This window comes from Mus caroli, chromosome 7, assembly GCF_900094665.2.
Source record: "Mus caroli chromosome 7, CAROLI_EIJ_v1.1, whole genome shotgun sequence".
Lineage (NCBI taxonomy): Eukaryota > Metazoa > Chordata > Mammalia > Rodentia > Muridae > Mus > Mus caroli.
In genome coordinates this window covers 29509180-29525980 of record NC_034576.1, presented here as the reverse complement: position 1 = coordinate 29525980, position 16801 = coordinate 29509180, and the positions used below count along the sequence as shown (strand labels likewise).

The following is a 16801-nucleotide window of genomic DNA, read 5'->3' as shown; positions in this document are numbered from 1 at the left end:
AAATTTGAGTCACAGAAAGAAATGACTTTAGGTAGAAGGAATGCTATTAGTAAAACTTTTTTTTTTTTTTTTTTTTTTTTTTTTTTGGTCAAGGTTTCTCCGTGTAGCCTTGGCTGACCTGGAAGTGGCTGTGTAGACCAGACTGGCTGAGGTCAACTTTTGAGAGTTCATTCTCCCAGTGTCAGCTTTGGCCCCAAGGGCTTTTACCTACGAGCTATTGGCTACTAGTCTAGAGGCAGTGGGACCTGGGAGAATGGAGTCATAAATGAGGCAAGCTAAAGTCTCATGTAATAGCCAACTTTAGTCTGAGCAGCAGACAGTTTGTACCCTGAGGGTTAAGAGGAGTCACAAGGACAAGTGACACACATGGCAAAAACATGTTTTTCCATGGAGACATATAAAGAAATAACAATATTTAGTGTAATGAATAATCTGAAGTAGACTCACTCCTATCTCCTACACCTGGAGGGGCACAAAAGCACAATCCAGGAACAATTCAGTTCTGTGTTTTTGAAGAAACTGAGATCATGAGATTCTTGGCTTGGTTTCTTGGAGTTTTCTTACAGGCACTCAAATCTCACAGGCGTCCATTCTTGGAGCATGTTCTGACACTGAGCTACCACGCTGGCCCCAAAGCAACAGGTTTTTGTTTTCCTGTTTGCTTTTAAGGTTTATTTATTCTTGTGTGTATGTGTTTTGCCTACGAGGGTTCCTGGTGCCCCAGGAGTCCAAAAGAGGACCTTCTTGGATCCTCTGGAAGTGGAGTTACAGATGGTTGGTTGGACAAGCAAGTGTACTTGTTAACTGCTGAGCCATCTTTCCAAACCCCACTCCCCAGCAACACTTTTAAGAGTGGTTCTCTAGTCATCGCCTGAACACACAGATCTTAGTGTAAAATAGAGATGACCACATACTGTGGAATTGAAGGGGGGGGGATTGTGACTGTGCCCTTGGCACACACAATGTCCACATAAAAGATGGATCCATGGTAGCTGCTGGTGGGCTTTTGATGCCTCAGATAATGTATTCCCTCTCCCCAGACTTCTGGGTTCTAGGCAAGCCACCCTTGCCCACCAGGTTTATTATGTAGTATTATGTAGCTCTAACTATTCTGGAACTCTTCATAGACCAGTCTGGCCTTGAACACACAAAGATTCACTTGTCTCTGTCTTTCAAGTGCTGGGATTAAAGGCCTGGGCTACCACACCCAGCCGTGGCTGACCTTTCTGGCTATACCTTCTATGTCCTCCCTCTCATTGAGTTCAGCCATGCTGGCCTGCCTTCTCTTTCCCTAAAGTTGCCTCCTGGATTTGCATCTAATGAGTCCTTTGCTTTGGTGTTTTGCTATACTCTTGTCCTCTGGCTCCTTCCCATCCCTCAAGTCTTAGCCTGAATATTGCTGTCCAGAGAGGTGTTCATGGATCCCAGCCTAGAGACACCCACTTTAACTCACTCCCAGGGCCCTTACATGCTCCTGAAAGTGCCTTGGAGTTCTTAAGCTGTATGCAGGAGATGCCAGAAGCACAAACAGAAAGAGGATGCAGTAAGGTGGTCTGAAGCATAGACTCCAGCCTCCACTGCCTGAACTTAAATATTCATTCTGCTTCTTGTAAGCGAGTTAGGAACTTCTCCCTGCCTCAGGTATCCTAGCTGTAACACAAAAATAATGATGTAGAACCCCCCACAACATACATCTTATTATAATCCAAACTGCCCTTAAACTTCGCTCCTCCTGTTTCCCAAGTGCTGGAATCACAGATGTGTGATGCCTTACCTGGTCTCCCTCTTAGGGTACCTGTGAGAGTCTGTGGTTCCCTATATCTCAAGCCTCAGAACAACACAGGGCAGGCACACTGCAGGTGCCCTTTTAGTGTCAGTCAGCACTGTTGTTACTGTGCTTTGGGTCATTGATGTTTCTCATTTGACAAGCACATCCCAGAGATCATCTGGCTTGCAAAAGCTGTCCTCTAAAAATGTCCGGTTACACTAAAGCCCGGTAAGTAACCATGAGTGCTGTTGCCCGATTGTCTGTGCCAGCCTGCTGGCTGTTGCTCTTTCTGGATGGGTAGCTGCTCTGGGGCTCTGTTTGCTCATCTGGAGGGTGACAGTGGTGACTGTATCTTAGGGCTGTCGTGAGTGTTAAGGAACCCCCTATGCCGAGGCTGAGCACAGTGTCTGATTGTGATAAGAACTTCATAACATTCCACTGTTTGCCTGTCAATTCTGAGGCCAGTGACTGGACTTGAGAAGTGTTGTGACAATTTTGGTTTCTTTAAAAACACAGAAATGGCCGGGTGTGGTGGCGCACGCCTTTAATCCCAGCACTCGGGAGTCAGAGGCAGGTGGATTTCTGAGTTTGAGGCCAGCCTGGTCTACAAAGTGAGTTCCAGGATAGCCAGGGCTATACAGAGAAACTCTGTCCTGAAAAACAAAAAAACCCACAGAAATGTTATAGGAATAGTTTTGTTTTACTCCCAGGTGTGGGATTTGGGATGCTTCGGATTGTCTGCAACAGAGGGGTGTGGTTTTGAAAGCTACAGATAGTTTCTGGGAGTGTGTGACATTCAGAATCCTGGTAACTTTTCAGAGGATATGTAAATGCTAGAGTACTGATAGAAGGGGCTGGTTGACCCGTTGTTGGTTGGATGAAGTTGGTTGCTGCTAGTTGTGGTTGGTTGCAGTTTGCCAAGCAGTTCTGTCCAAAGAGACAAAAAGAAGAAATTAGATGTCCTGACAGTGAAGATCAAACTTGCCCCAAAGGAACTTGACGCCTCTAATCAGCAGGACGTAGTTTAATAATATCTCCCTTTTCCCTCTAGCCTCTTTTTCTCTTCCACCTGGTGTTAGGGAGTTGATAGGGTGGAAAAGGGCTGGAGAAGGGTGGAAAAAAAAGGCACCCACAAAGTAGTCCAAAAGGCCAGCTACAGAGAATGGTTTTCTGTACCGTAGTTAGAAACCAGTATATTTAATATATGAAAGTATCACACTTCTGTTAGTCTGTAGTTTCTTATTTATTGTTTTAGCAACCATGATGAAGTTCTGACACATAAATTTTATTGTTAGATTAAAAAAAAATCTTTTAGCTGGGCATGGCAGTACAGACCTTTAATCTGAGCACTCAGGAGGCAGAGGCAGGTTAAGCTCTGTGAGTTCGAGGTCAGCCTGGTCTACATAGTTCCAGGACAGGCAGGACTGCACAAATAGACCTTGTCTCAAAGTAAATATTTTTTTCTTTTCTTTTTTCTGTGCTGGGACTCAAACCCAAGGCCTTATACACACTAGGCAAGCATTCTGTTATTGGGCTTTAGCTTCAACCTGTTAAAACTTTTTTTTTTTAGTGTGACTTGTTTCCCTACTCGAGACTGAATCTGATGAGAGAACACTGCTTTTGCTCAGTGTTGTGTCTGCTCTGTGTGACCTGAAGTGCTGGCCTTGGAACTTCAGTGCTTTGGTTTGCACCTCAACCGTGCTGCTCTCCTGTGGCAGGACTGATCCTCTGGCTTATCTGTAAATAAGGATGATTTAAATTTATCTGTAAATTGTGATGCTTTCTTCTCCACAGATTGTCAGGATTTAGGTCTTTCATCCACAGCATCCTTTGACCTGTAGTCAGAGGTCACCTTGTCACCAGGCGCTCTCCCTCCCCTGCAGTCCCAGCTTCTTCCTCTTGCAGCAGGCAGGGGAATGCTATCAAAGGTCAAGTGCTAGTTGCTGGTAACCAGCATAGCATGACTTCAGAAGCCCAGGGCGTGTGTGGAATGCAGCAAGAACTAAGACTCATGGCTGAGGCAGCTGTGCCATGTTGGGGGCTGCTGGAGCAAATATTTTTCTGACGGCCCTTTTCTTTGCAGGTGACACTTGAGAAGGTGCTTGGCATCACAGCCCAGAACAGCAGTGGGCTAACCTGTGACCCTGGCACAGGCCATGTGGCCTACTTAGCAGGGTAAGCACATGTGTGGGCTTCAGCGGCTGGTCACTGGTTAGGGATTTGGAGTTGAAGTCGCTGGTATATCTCTCTGGACCTGGGCTTTCCCATCTGTAGAAGGCTGCTTCCTATGAGAGCTATGGAGGGGACTCCACAGGCCCATCTGTGTCAGGAGTAGTACCCAGCAAGGCAGTGCTTCGAAAGCCTTTTAATCAAATGTCAGGTGGTGACAGTTATGGGAAACTCAAGTGGCTAAAACCCAAACTTAGGTCAAGCTCGACTGCATATACTCTTCTTAGTGCCTCTGCGTCTCCCTAGGAATATACTCCATTTGGGTAGGTGAGAGAACTCAAGGACATCCAGTTTAGCCCGGAGAGATAGCTCTGTGTGTAAAGTCCTAGCTATGCAAGCATGAGGACCTAAATCCAGTTCCCAGGGCCCACATAAATAGTTAGGCATGGCAACGTGCTTATAGTTCCCAGTGTGAGAGAGGTAGAGACGGGACTCCCTAGGGGGCTCATTGGCCAGCCAGTCTAGCCTAACTTGTCTAACCCAGCACTGCTTAGGCAGTGAAAGAGCTTCTTCCTGTCCCCCAGCAAAATGGGTCGGGTAGACTCATAGTAACATGGTATCCGTTAATGAGGCCTTGGGAAACAGGTTGAGCACAGGCCGAGCTCTTAAATCCCGCTGGCACACATTCACCTCCACTCCATTTCTGACCTATGACCTGCTGGCTGGCCTGTGCAAAGAGCTTCCCCTCTCTGGCCTTCGGCCCTCTGAGTCAGATATAAATAAATGAGATATAAAGCACCCTGGCCTCACCTGACAGCTGTGAGGCTTTAAGGCAGTTATAGCCATGAGGTCTGTAGGCCTAGGGCCTGCAGAAGAGTCCCCACAAAGGAATTGCTTGTTTTTGTTTCAAAATGTATTCATATTTACAAGTGCCCAAGCTTTCTCAGCATTAGTGTCTGGAGGAAGGGGCGAGCAGAAAGAGAATCTTCTGCCCAGGCGCAGCTTTATAAAAGCTGGAGATGCAACTCAGCCGTAGGGCGCTTGCCTAGCGTACTAGCCCGTGGGTTCCATCCTCAGTACCACATCCAAACCACGGGAGCCAGCCTAGGCTCCATGACGAGACAAAACCCAGCCACAAAACCAGGCAGCCTTACTAACACGGGGGGGTTTCTTTGGGAAGAGAGCCGTCCCTGGGCCCAGTACTTCTTCCAAGCCCCCAGTTTAGACTTGTATTCTTCTTTTCCCTAGGTGTGTGGTGGTGGTCTTGAACCCCAAGGAGAACAAGCAGCAGCATATATTTAACACTACCAGGTAGGCTGGGACTGGGCTTGGGGCAGGGTTGGGGGACCAGGGTGCTGGCCCAAATCCCCGTCCCCTCAGAGCATGGAGGTGTTCTCGGGTGGTGACTCACTCCCTGAGCCATGTTCACGGGACCTGCTTTGTGCTAAGTACTGTTCCAGGTGTTGATGACCTATCAGTGAGCAGAGACAAGGATCTGCCCTCTAGAGTTCTAGACAGCGTGAGAGACAGACCACAACCCACTAGCTGATTACTAGCTGATTATGAGAGGAAAATGCCTGAGGGGTGTTAGAAAAGAAAACAGGGAAAGCTATATCAGAAGGCCTCCCTGAGCTTGAGACTAGACGGAAGTAATGATACTCATGTATAGGAGGAACACTAGCAATGGCCGAGGTGCAGCAGAGATGGAGAGTCAAGGAACCGCAGACTTGTCATGGGCCCAAGTGCTGGGTGCAGGGGACCAGGAAAGGGGAAGGGAAGCCCCAACAGAAGCTGCACCACCCCTTGCATCTTAGGGAGGGAGCTGATGTCATAGGGACGATAAAGAGAAGTCACTACATGGCATACACAGGCCAGGGAGGATGGTGGACATCTGTGAGTTTGTCAGGCTCACATAGAAGCCAGGTGGGTGCCACACGAGCCTGTAATTCCAGCACTTAGGGTGCTGAGGCAGAAGGATTGTGAAGTAAGGCCTGAGCTATACAATGAGATCTTGTCTAAGAAAACAAAAACAAAGTGTAAAAACAGGATTGAAACGAAAGAGGAGCTAAAGCTATACAGCCTGGGCATGGGCTTGCTTCCAGAAGCCATGCCAGCTACTCAACCCACGTTCAGGCTAGTTAAGCGTATCAGAGACTGGCTGGAGATAGCTCTGTGTGTAAAGTCCTAGCTTTGCAAGCATGAGAACCTAAATCCAGTCCCCAGGACCCACATAAATAGTTAGGCATGGCGACATGCTTATAGTTCCCAGTGTGAGAAAGGTAGAGACAGGAATCCCTGGGGGGCTCATTGGCCAGCCAGTCTAGCCTAACTGGTGAGCCCTGGGTCCTAGTGAGGGACCCTGTCTCAAGAAAATCAGTCAGGTAGCTTCTGAGGAGTCACACTGAAGATTGACCTTTGACCTCCACGTGCACTCATGCATACAGAGTATTAGAAACATTTCAGTTGTGGGGGTTTCTAGAACACTCAATGAGCTATATCTGTGCCCTGTCGACCAGGGTCCACCCATGAGCATAGGCCAAGCCTGTACCGTTTCCTGCACCTGAGATTCAGGACTGTGTTACAGGTGGATAAGGTCCTGGAAAGCTCACTCCACACTGGGGAAGGAAGCAAAACCCCGATTCTGGGTCTGCAGTTTTGGGTTTGGTATTGAGGGAGGAGGAGACCTCTGCCTGAGGTCTTGTTCCACTCCCTGAGTGCCTTGCTGGGCACGCAGGCTACAGTGGCTGTGTAGGAGCTGCTGGCTCTTGTTTCCCCAGCCTTGGGGACCAGGAGTGGCTAGAATGGCAAGAGCACAGTGCTTGGTGAAACCAGTGACGACCCCTTTGCTTGTCCCCAGGAAGTCCCTGAGTGCCCTGGCCTTCTCCCCAGATGGGAAGTACATAGTGACAGGAGAGGTGAGTCTTGACTGAGCAGGTGGGAAAGGTCCAGGGGCCATTCCTTCTGCTTCCAGCAGGCTTGGCAGTCTCTGAATTGGCTCCTGATTTTAGACAATTCCTGTGGCAAATAGGGGAGGTGGCTTTGGGAACAAGTTACAGCAGTGCCAACTTCTAGCCCTGTCTATGTCTCAGTTAGGGTCTTACTGCTGTGAACAGACACCATGACCAAGGCAACTCCTGTAAGGACAACATTTCATTGGGGCTGGCTTATAGGGTTCAGTCCATTATCATCAAGGTGGAAACATGGCCGCATCCAGGCAGGCATGGTGCAGGCAGAGCAGAGAGTTGTACATCTTCATCTGAAGGCTGCTGGGAGAAGACTGACTTCCAGACAGCAAGGATGAGGGTCTTAAAGCCCACACCCACAGTGATACCCCTTCTCCCAACAAAGTCACACCTCCTAATAGTGCCACTCCCTGGGCCAAGTGTACACAAACCATCACACCCTGCCTTACATATAGTTCAGCAATAGTAATGGCCTCATCCCCTCTGCCTCCCAGAACGGACACCGGCCAGCTGTGCGCATCTGGGATGTGGAGGAGAAGACTCAAGTGGCAGAGATGCTGGGCCACAAGTATGGTGTGGCCTGTGTGGCTTTCTCACCCAATATGAAGCACATCGTGTCCATGGGCTACCAACATGACATGGTCCTCAATGTTTGGGACTGGAAGGTGAGAACCGAGTGGGCAGGCAGGGAGTCACTAGCACCCTAAACCTTGGGCATTAGGGAGCACTACCAGCCTATTGCCTGCTGTTGCACCATGCTTACAGTGAGGCTTCTGTCCCTGAGGTCACCTGGTGGCAAGGCAGAGTTTGGGTCATCATGTCTGTTGGTATAGGGAACAGATCGGGAACCGAGCAGCCACACTGCAAGGTTAGGACAGAAGTGTTATTTTTGTGTTGACTAGCTGTGGCTGTGCACAAGCGCCTTGACTATTCTTCACCTGTAGAATGGTTTTCCTAGCATCTACCCTTGGCTGTGTGAGCTCCAGCTCCCTGACGCACACTCTAAGGCTGGGCTATGGCACAGCTGTAGCAGGACTTGAAGTCCTGGTTCTGCTTCTGACCCACCATGTGACTTTGAACACAGCCTGGCAGGGTGGAGGAACACTTCCCTCATGAGCTGGCATCCACAGCTATGAGGGGCTCAGGGCAGGGCCCAGAGCAACAGCCCTTTGTGTGGTAGCCATAGATTGTGTTGTCCTTACCTCCAGCTGTTACCATTCCCAACATGTGGCTGCAGAGCTTGGCCCTTGGTGGGAGTTCTGAAACTTACTCTTCCTGGGACCTTTCTCTGTCTGCACTCTGGAGCCTAGGAATGACCAGCGTTGCACAGTTTTCCCTAGAGTTTAGACCACTGCCGCCAGGTCCAAGAACAATGGGAGAGAAAGCAGAGAGAGCCCAGTGTGGATGGGTGGGTGGTGCTGTGAACTGCTCTGTGCCTACTCTTCCAGAAAGACATTGTGGTGGCTTCCAACAAGGTGTCATGTAGAGTCATCGCTCTCTCCTTCTCTGAGGACAGCAGCTATTTTGTCACCGTTGGGAATCGGCATGTGAGGTTTTGGTTCTTAGAAGCCTCTACTGAGGCCAAGGTGAGTTTTTACACCCATATGGTCAGGTCTCAGAGGGTCACTAGCAGCATGCTCCTATGTCTACCTGAGACTTGGAGGCAGGGTCTCCCAGGTCACCCAGCTTCTTGGGTAATCCCGCTGGACTCTGCCTCTAGGCCAGAGCTCACTGATGGAGCACTGCCTCCTGGCCCCTCTGCCCCGAGTACAGGTTCTGCTTTTCTTCCTTCTCCTCCACATGGAAGACCCTCTTAAAGCCCTCCTTTTCAGCTGTGTCAGTAAAGGACCTATGATGGCCCTGCTGAGCACGAGGCAAGGACATAGACTCTAACATGTCTTGCTGTGTTCCAGGTAACCAGCACAGTGCCCCTGGTAGGGCGCTCAGGCATCCTGGGTGAGCTGCACAACAATATCTTTTGTGGCGTGGCCTGCGGCCGGGGCCGGATGGCAGGCAATACCTTCTGTGTGTCCTACTCTGGTCTCCTCTGCCAGTTCAATGAGAAGAGGGTGCTGGACAAGTGGATCAACCTGAAGGTACCCGCCTCCCTCTCTGCTGGCTGTCAGCTGGGGAACTGCTCTTCCCACCTGCTGATGATCTGGGGAGGGGTTGAGGTGTTTTCTCTGAGACAGGGTCCCCTTCATTGTGAAATTCAGTCCATCCTGAGGCTCATGATCTCTAGCCTCACCCTCCTGAGGGATTGCAAGTGTGCACCGCCATGCTTGGCTTTATGTCAGTGGCTGTCAGCACAGGTTCCATGCGTGACTCTTCCTTTCTGAGCCTTAGTTTTCTCATTTCCTCGTCTGTCAAAGTAAATACTGAGCCAGTAAGATGGCTGAGCAAGTCAGTGTGCCAGCCTCCAAGCCAGGCAGCCCAAGTTCCTCATTGGAAGGAGAGAGCTGGCTCCTACAGTGTCCTCTCACTGCACATGTGCTGACGCTGTGCCCAGAGCATCCCTTCCTCCTGCATAAATACACGAATCAGGAAAAAGGTTAAATGGTAATGCCTCCTTCCCTAAAGAAGTCACATGACATAATATGCAGGAGTCATTTTTTTCCCCGTAATTTAAGGTATCTTGAGCCTACTTTTTTTTAAAAAAAAATTTATTTTTTTTAAAAAATAAATTTTTTGTTGGTTTTGTTCTGTTTTGTTTTTCTCTTCTTTTTTCTTTCCTTTTTTAGATATTTTCTTCATTTACATTTCAAATGCTATCCCAAAAGTCCCCTATACCCTCCCCACCCCTTCCAGCCTACTATTTTTTTTTTCTGTCAAAAAAGAAAAGCCTATGCAAATATGTAGAACTTTAGACTAAAGGTCAGTGTTTTAATAAATTGCAGAGTTGCTGTTTTTTTCTCCCAGTACCTGAAAGTTGAGTCCAAGCTATGAACCTGCTCCAAGCTCAGTTTCCCATTGGCAGTGCACAGCCCATGGAAGCAATGGGCTTTTACTCATTTTCCAGGCTGGCCTCTGTCACTGCCCCCAACACTTGTCTTAAGAGCTTACAGCATATGGAAGTGTTCCACATTTTATCTGACTTCTGGGAACTTAGACATCATTTTTAGAATGATTTTATTTTTACTTGTGTATTTGTGTGTTTATGCAAATGAGTGCAGGTTCCTACAGCAGCCAGAAGAAGGTGTTCGCTCCTGGAGCTGAGGTTACAGACAGTTGTGAACTGACCACTTGGGTGCTGGGAACCAAACTCTGGTCCTGTCACCGCATAAATGCAGGCGCCCACGGAGGCCAGCAGGTGATGTAGGATGCACGGGTGCTGGAGTTCCAGGTGGTCTTGAGCTGCCTGCTGTGGGCACTGGGGACCAAGCTCCTGCCCTCTTCAGAGCCGTCAGCTCAGCACTTGTGACTGAGGAGCCGGCTCATCAGCCATAACCTCTTTTTCTGATTTTTCCTTTCATTTTTTTTCTTCTAGAACTTAAATAACTTAAAAGCTATTTTGTTTGTTTGCTTCTGTTGAGACAGGGTCTCTTTATAGCACTGACTGACTCCAAACTTGTGGTCCTTCAGTTTTTCTAGTGCTAGGATTACAGTTGGTCACCACCACTGTTGGTGTAAGAAACCCCCTTGTTAGTAAGGTGTGGTGTTGCACACCCTAATCCTAGCTCTTAGGAGTCTGCGGCAAGGGGATTGCTACTCTGTCTCAGGCTCCGTAGTGAGACCCTGTCTTAAAAAACAAACAAAGCCAAAAATAGCACAAACACACACACACTTTTACAGAGCACCAAATGATTCATAAATTCCTACAGGAAACTGGAGTTTGTGTAGAGTCTGGCACTTACAACCCTTTTGTCTGTGTGTCTGGGTCTGAACTTCAACCCAGATACTACAAGTGACCTGCCACTGTCTGCTGAAGACATACTTTTTCAGATTTCTTTCTTTTTATTTTATGTGTATGCTTGTTCTGCCTGCATGTGTGCATATGCACCACTTATGCTTTGGTGCCTGTGGAGGTCAGATGGGGGAATCAGAGCCCCTGGAACTGGAGTGACGGATGGTTGTGAGCCACCATGTGGCTGTGACTTGAACAAGTGCTCTTAGCTGCTGAGCCAGCTCTGCAGCCCCGACACATTTTTTACACACAGTTAAGTTGTTCTGTGAATAAGTGTGGCGACTCTGCCCCAAACCGTGCTTCTTCATACTGGCACATCTTCAGTGGTGACTGTTGCTGTATTTCAAAATCTTGTGAACTACCCACCCTCAGGTCTCCTTGTCTTCCTGCCTGTGTGTCAGTGACGAGTTGATCTTCTGTGGATGCACAGATGGGATAGTCCGAATCTTCCAGGCCCACAGCCTACTCTACCTCACCAACCTGCCCAAACCACACTACCTGGGAGTGGACGTGGCCCACGGACTGGACTCCAGGTACTGTCCTACACTGGGGGAAGAAGGATATGCTCAGAATCTGTTGGATAGCATCCAGCCATGCTTTCACATCCGTTCGCCTGCAAGCCCATACCCACTCTTAGCTCTGAGCATTGGTGGTGTGTGTGTGCCTAAAAGTCCTACTCCTCAGGCAAGCTTTAGGGTAAGGGGACACTGCTGCATCAGGGAAGAAATGCTCAGTGCAGGAATGGTGACAAGCAAACGTGTTCCCCTGGGCTATAACATTTATTAGGCAGCTACTTAGAGACAGCCCAAGGCTGAAAGCAGAAATCTGAGCCAGAAAAAAAATCTCTGCCAGCATCCAGTCATTGTGTTTATCATATTTAATCCCGGCACTTGGGAGGCAGAGGCAGACGGATCTGAGTTAAAGGCTAGCCTGGTCCACAGAGTGAGAGCCAGGGCAGCCAGGGCTATACAGAGAAACCCTGTCTTTAAAAAAAAAAAAAAAATCTGACAGCCAACCTCTGCTCCATGAAGCCTTAGTCCAAGGGAGGGAGCTCCATGGAAAGTCCACAAGTGAGATAGTGTCAGAGGGAAGCAGTGACTGAGAGATGTGCTAGGCAGGGCTGTGGCCACTGAGTAGCTGGAAGAAGAAACCTGTGGTGTTATTAATAGCCAGTATAAATGGTACAGCATGTTGCAGAACTAGCAAAGGGTTGGGGGACTGGGTGGCTGGAATGCTGATGGAGAAGCTGGGTGAGCCTGTCTCTCTTGTGAGGTTCATGGGGCTAGCTGTAGGAGGTTGCATAATAAGCCCTTGAATGTGGAATCATATGAATGCCTTGTCCGGGATGGAGGGGAGGGCCAAGCTACGGCCTGTTCCCTTTGTTGCAAGTCTTTTTATGGGAAGTAGCATGGGTATCTAATCATGATGGGCTGCCTCTTTGGAGATTGTTAGCTTCAAGGACAGCAACTTCTCCAAGAGAAAGCTGGAGAGAGAGTAGCTGAGTGTGGAAAGGGAAGAGAAGGAAAGCATAAGCTACAGATCCTGGCCTGTTGCAGTAGCCAGGCTGCCTAGCTCCTCCTGCTGTAGTGTGCTGTGGGGCCTCATCAGTGAGCCCCTCTGAGTTCGAGTCCTCATCTGTGAAACAACCGCTTTTCCTGGGGAGAATTGAGTGGCACGCAGCAAGTACTATATAGTCTGTGTAGGAAACCCAAGGCCTCGAGGCTGTGCCTCAGCCCTTTGCACTGCTGTTTTGGATCAGTTATTAACGAAGCCAAATAAAAGAGAAGAGGCCTGAGGTATATGTTCATTTTGGACAGAAATGGACAGGATCTTGGGTTGAATGGAATGGGAATAGAAATGATAATCAGTAATTCAGCCAGGCATTGTGGCACACACCTGCAACAGATCTTTTTGAGTTCAAGGCCATTCTTTTTGTTGTTGTTTTGTTTTTTGGTTTTTGTTTTTTCGAGACAGGGTTTCTCTGTGTATCTCTGGCTGTCCTGGAACTCACTTTGTAGACCAGGCTGGCCTCGAACTCAGAAATTCACCTGCCTCTGCCTCCCGAGTGCTGGGATTAAAGGCGTGGGCCACCATGCCAGGCACTCAAGGCCATTCTTGTTCAACTCACACCCACTTGCCATCAGAGGAAGTACCAGGCTAGCTATGTAGTGAGGTCCTATCTCAAACAAAAGGGATTGAAGAGATGGCTCAGTGATTAAGAGCACTTGCTGATCTGCCAGAGGACCTGAGTTCTGTTCCCAGCACCCACGTGAGGGCTCACAAAAGTTCCACTTCCAGAGGATTTAGCACCTTCTTATGACCTCAGTAGGTACCAAGCACACACATGATGCACTTTCTTCCTCCTCCTCTCCCTCCTCTTCTTAAAGGGTTTCTCTGTGTCCTTGAACTCACTCTATAGACAAGGTTAGCCTGAAATTCAGAGCTCTGCCTGCCTCTGCTTCCCAGTGCTAGGATTAAAGGCATTCGCTACCACGCCTGGCTTCACATTTGCTGTCAGTATCATCGTTGGTTGGTGTGTGATTGCAGATGGCAGTTGCTGTTGATCTTCTCACCATTGATGACCATCAAGGGTGTGGTCCTTGCACAACTACAGACTCCAGTGGGTGCCACCATTTCTTCATGATCTTCATGAAGCTGCATGCTTATGTAACTTCTCAGTTATACTTTCATTTTTAGTGTAGCAATAAATAATAAGTGCTATCATTTTCAGGAAAATGAATGTGCTCTCTGAGCCAGATAGGCACTTCCAGTTTGCAACTTATATTAGAAGCAAAACAGAAAAGAGAGGGCAAAGAAGTGGAATTGGATTAGGAAGATGGCTGACTGGCACTGATGGTGACTGACCCGTATGGCTTTGGTAGCTTCCTCTTCCATAGAAAAGCAGAAGCAGTCTACCCAGATACAGTGGCCCTGACCTTTGATCCCATCAACCAGTGGCTGTCCTGTGTTTACAAAGACCACAGCATCTACATCTGGGATGTCAAGGACATTGATGAAGTCAGCAAGATATGGTCAGAGCTCTTTCACAGCTCCTTTGTCTGGAATGTAGAGGTGAGACTGCTTTCCCTCTTCACTGTCCAGCTCTGTCCCCTTGGGCTCAGCTTGGGTATTCTCCATAGAGCTTAGAGAAGTCATCTAACCATTGCATTAAGAGACACAAACTGGGGGCTGGTGAGATGGCTCAGCAGGTAAGAGCACCCGACTGTTCTTCCAAAGGTCCTGAGTTCAAATCCCACAACCACATGGTGGCTCACAACCATCCATAATGAGATCTGACTCCCTCTTCTGGAGTGTCTGAAGACCGCTACAGTGTACTTACATATAATAAATACATAAATCTTTAAAAAAAAANCTGTAGCTGTCTTTAGACACTCCAGAAGAGGGCGCCAGATCTCGTTGCAGATGGTTGTGAGCCACCATGTGGTTGCTGGGATTTGAACTCTGGACCTTCAGAAGAGCAGTCGGGTGCTCTTACCCACTGAGCCATCTCACCAGCCCCTTAGGCTAGTTTTGAACTCAGTGTGTAGCTAAGGCTGAAGTGAACTTCTGACTCTCCTGCATCACCTCCCAACTAGGCGTTCAGCACCATTTCAAGGTTTAGCTTGGTTTTTCACAAATGCAGCAGTCCATCATCACTGTCATTGCAGTATTACCTTGCTCTCTGGGACTGTAGGTGTACCCTGAATTTGAAGACCAGAGAGCTTGCCTGCCGTCCGGGACTTTTCTGACTTGTTCCTCAGACAATACCATCCGCTTCTGGAATTTGGATAGGGGCTCTGACACTCGATGGCAGAAGAACATCTTCAGCGATGTGAGTAGCCTCTCTGCACTCTGGTTCCCGGGAGTGTGCTGGCTTCCCGGGAGTGTGCTGGCTTCCTGGGAGTGTGCTGGCTTCCCTGTGGAACAGGGGCGTTAGGCCTCCCCAGGGGCAGAACCAGGAATAGTGCACTCTTGTCTCTCTGTGTTCCTCCATCCCCTCACCATGCTCTGTGGCGTGATGTCTCTTCTTTCTCTCCCACCTGGCTTCTGCTGTTCAAGTCTGTGTCTGCATCCTCTCCTGGCAGCGCAACTAGAGATGATCTTGCGTCCAAGTCTTGAGTAGCAACCCAAGGGGAGCACAGTGGGCAGAACCAGGCAGGGACTTACCTCATCTAAGTGGCTGTCATACTGGGAACCTCGGCTGGTGTGCCAGGTGGATCATAGGAAGAGGCTGGTGGAGAGGCTGGAGAGAAACAGTTTCCTGAAGTTTTGTTCAGTACTGCTAGGTTAGCAAGGGACCTTTTCTGGGGAGCTGAGAACTGAATCACTCATTTTATGATTTGCTAAAAGACCCACCTCCAGGTCTAGTGTGAAACAGATAGGGGTTCAATAATTTCAAGTCATATGCAAACACAACTGCAGGAGCACCATAAAGGAAAGGACAGGATGCTAAGGCACCGTCACGTCATCCCAAGAGTCCGTCCCGTCAGCAGAAAAGCTTCTCCCAGAAGAAAATGCTTTAGCCCCAGAAAAAGAACATCTTAAAACTCTTGTGAAAGTGTGGTTTTCTCAGGCATAAAAGGGCCATGTGGGGGCTGGTGAGATGGCTCGGTGGGTAAGAGCACCCGACTGCTCTTCCAAAGGTCCGGAGTTCAAATCCCAGCAACCACATGGTGGCTCACAACCATCCATAATGAGATCTGACTCCCTCTTCTGGAGTGTCTGAAGACCGCTACAGTGTACTTACATATAATAAATACATAAATCTTTAAAAAAAAATAAGCAAAATTAAAAAAAAGAGAGAGACACAGACTGAGATAGGTTTGGTGGCACACCTGTAATCCCTAGACTTGAGATGCAGAGGCAGATGGATTGGGAACTCAAGGACATCCTTGGCTGTACAGAATACTCAAGGCCAACCTAGGATACAGGAGAACTTGTCTCAAAGAAAAGAAAAACTTGGACAGGGTTGGTGGCCCATGTATATTTTTGTAATTCAAGTATTCTGAAGGCAGAGGCTCTGCTATGGCCAGCAAGTTCCAAGGCTGTACAGAAAGCAAGAACCTGTAATAGAGAGAATAAATGAAAGGCCAAAAGCTCTGTTTAGAGACTAGGGAGAAAGCTCAGTGGTAAGAATATATGCTGCTCTTGGAAATACTGGGAATGATCGTGGCTCACGGTGGCCCTCAACCACAGTTCTAGGAGATCATCACCTTCTCCTCACATTAGTTGGCGTTACATGCACATGGTATACCTGCATGCAGGCAAACTGTCAAACATAAAATAAGGAGAAAGCTGGCCGGGCAGTGGTGGCGCACACCTTTAATCCCAGCACTTGAGAGGCAGAGGCAGGTGGATTTCTTGAGTTCAAGGCCAAACCCTGTCTGAAAAGAGAGAGAGAGCACTCTGTGTACAGCTAACTGACTGTTGTTAGCAGCAGATGTAAAGGTTCAACGCACAGATGAAGCATTTCCTAGTGGAGGGGCTCGCTGTGGGCTGTCCTCATCTGTCAGTTCTTTTGTCGGCCTGCTCACATGGATGAGGAGTTCTTCGCTGTAGCATCTGCTCACTTGGTGCAGTGATGGCCAGCTGATGCTTGGTTCTTCCCCTCTGCTTTCCTGTTTGCAGTACAGCCAACTGATGGTCTGCCTGCTGATGGTCCCTGGTTGTTTCGGTTCATAGTGTTGTATAACTTGTGTATTTTATCATGGTGGACATGCTTTTGCTGTCACCATCCATATTGTTGGAGTTCACATTCTTGTTCAATGGGAGTTTCTCTACATTGGCTTTAGTGGTTGTAAGCGACTCTAATAGTCTTTGGTAGCACTTTGTTGGTACGGTGCCAAGATGCTCTAGCATTTCCTTGTACATTTCTTGTCCCAGGCCTGGACCCAGCCTTTTTTTTTTTTTTTTTTTTTTTTGGAATAACTGGTTTTTTAGTGGGAATTGGCATGGGTGGTTTAATTTTTCTTTCATTTTTTGCTGCTGAGGTTGAAC

General features: G+C 48.3%; 1 protein-coding gene across 4 annotated transcripts in view; it reads left to right on the top strand.

Annotated features, from left to right (window-relative positions):
* Wdr62 (WD repeat domain 62) overlaps nt 1–16801 on the top strand; it is a 40427-nt gene that overhangs the window by 1038 nt on the left and 22588 nt on the right. For all 4 annotated transcript variants that reach the window (XM_029479685.1, XM_021166570.2, XM_021166569.2 and 1 more), the window contains exons 2-10: nt 3852–3943; nt 5186–5248; nt 6795–6852; nt 7395–7565; nt 8349–8486; nt 8814–8996; nt 11177–11337; nt 13687–13876; nt 14499–14636. In XM_029479685.1, coding sequence (XP_029335545.1) covers nt 3852–3943; nt 5186–5248; nt 6795–6852; nt 7395–7565; nt 8349–8486; nt 8814–8996; nt 11177–11337; nt 13687–13876; nt 14499–14636 — 1194 coding nt within the window. The remainder of the gene's footprint in view (nt 1–3851; nt 3944–5185; nt 5249–6794; nt 6853–7394; nt 7566–8348; nt 8487–8813; nt 8997–11176; nt 11338–13686; nt 13877–14498; nt 14637–16801) is intronic.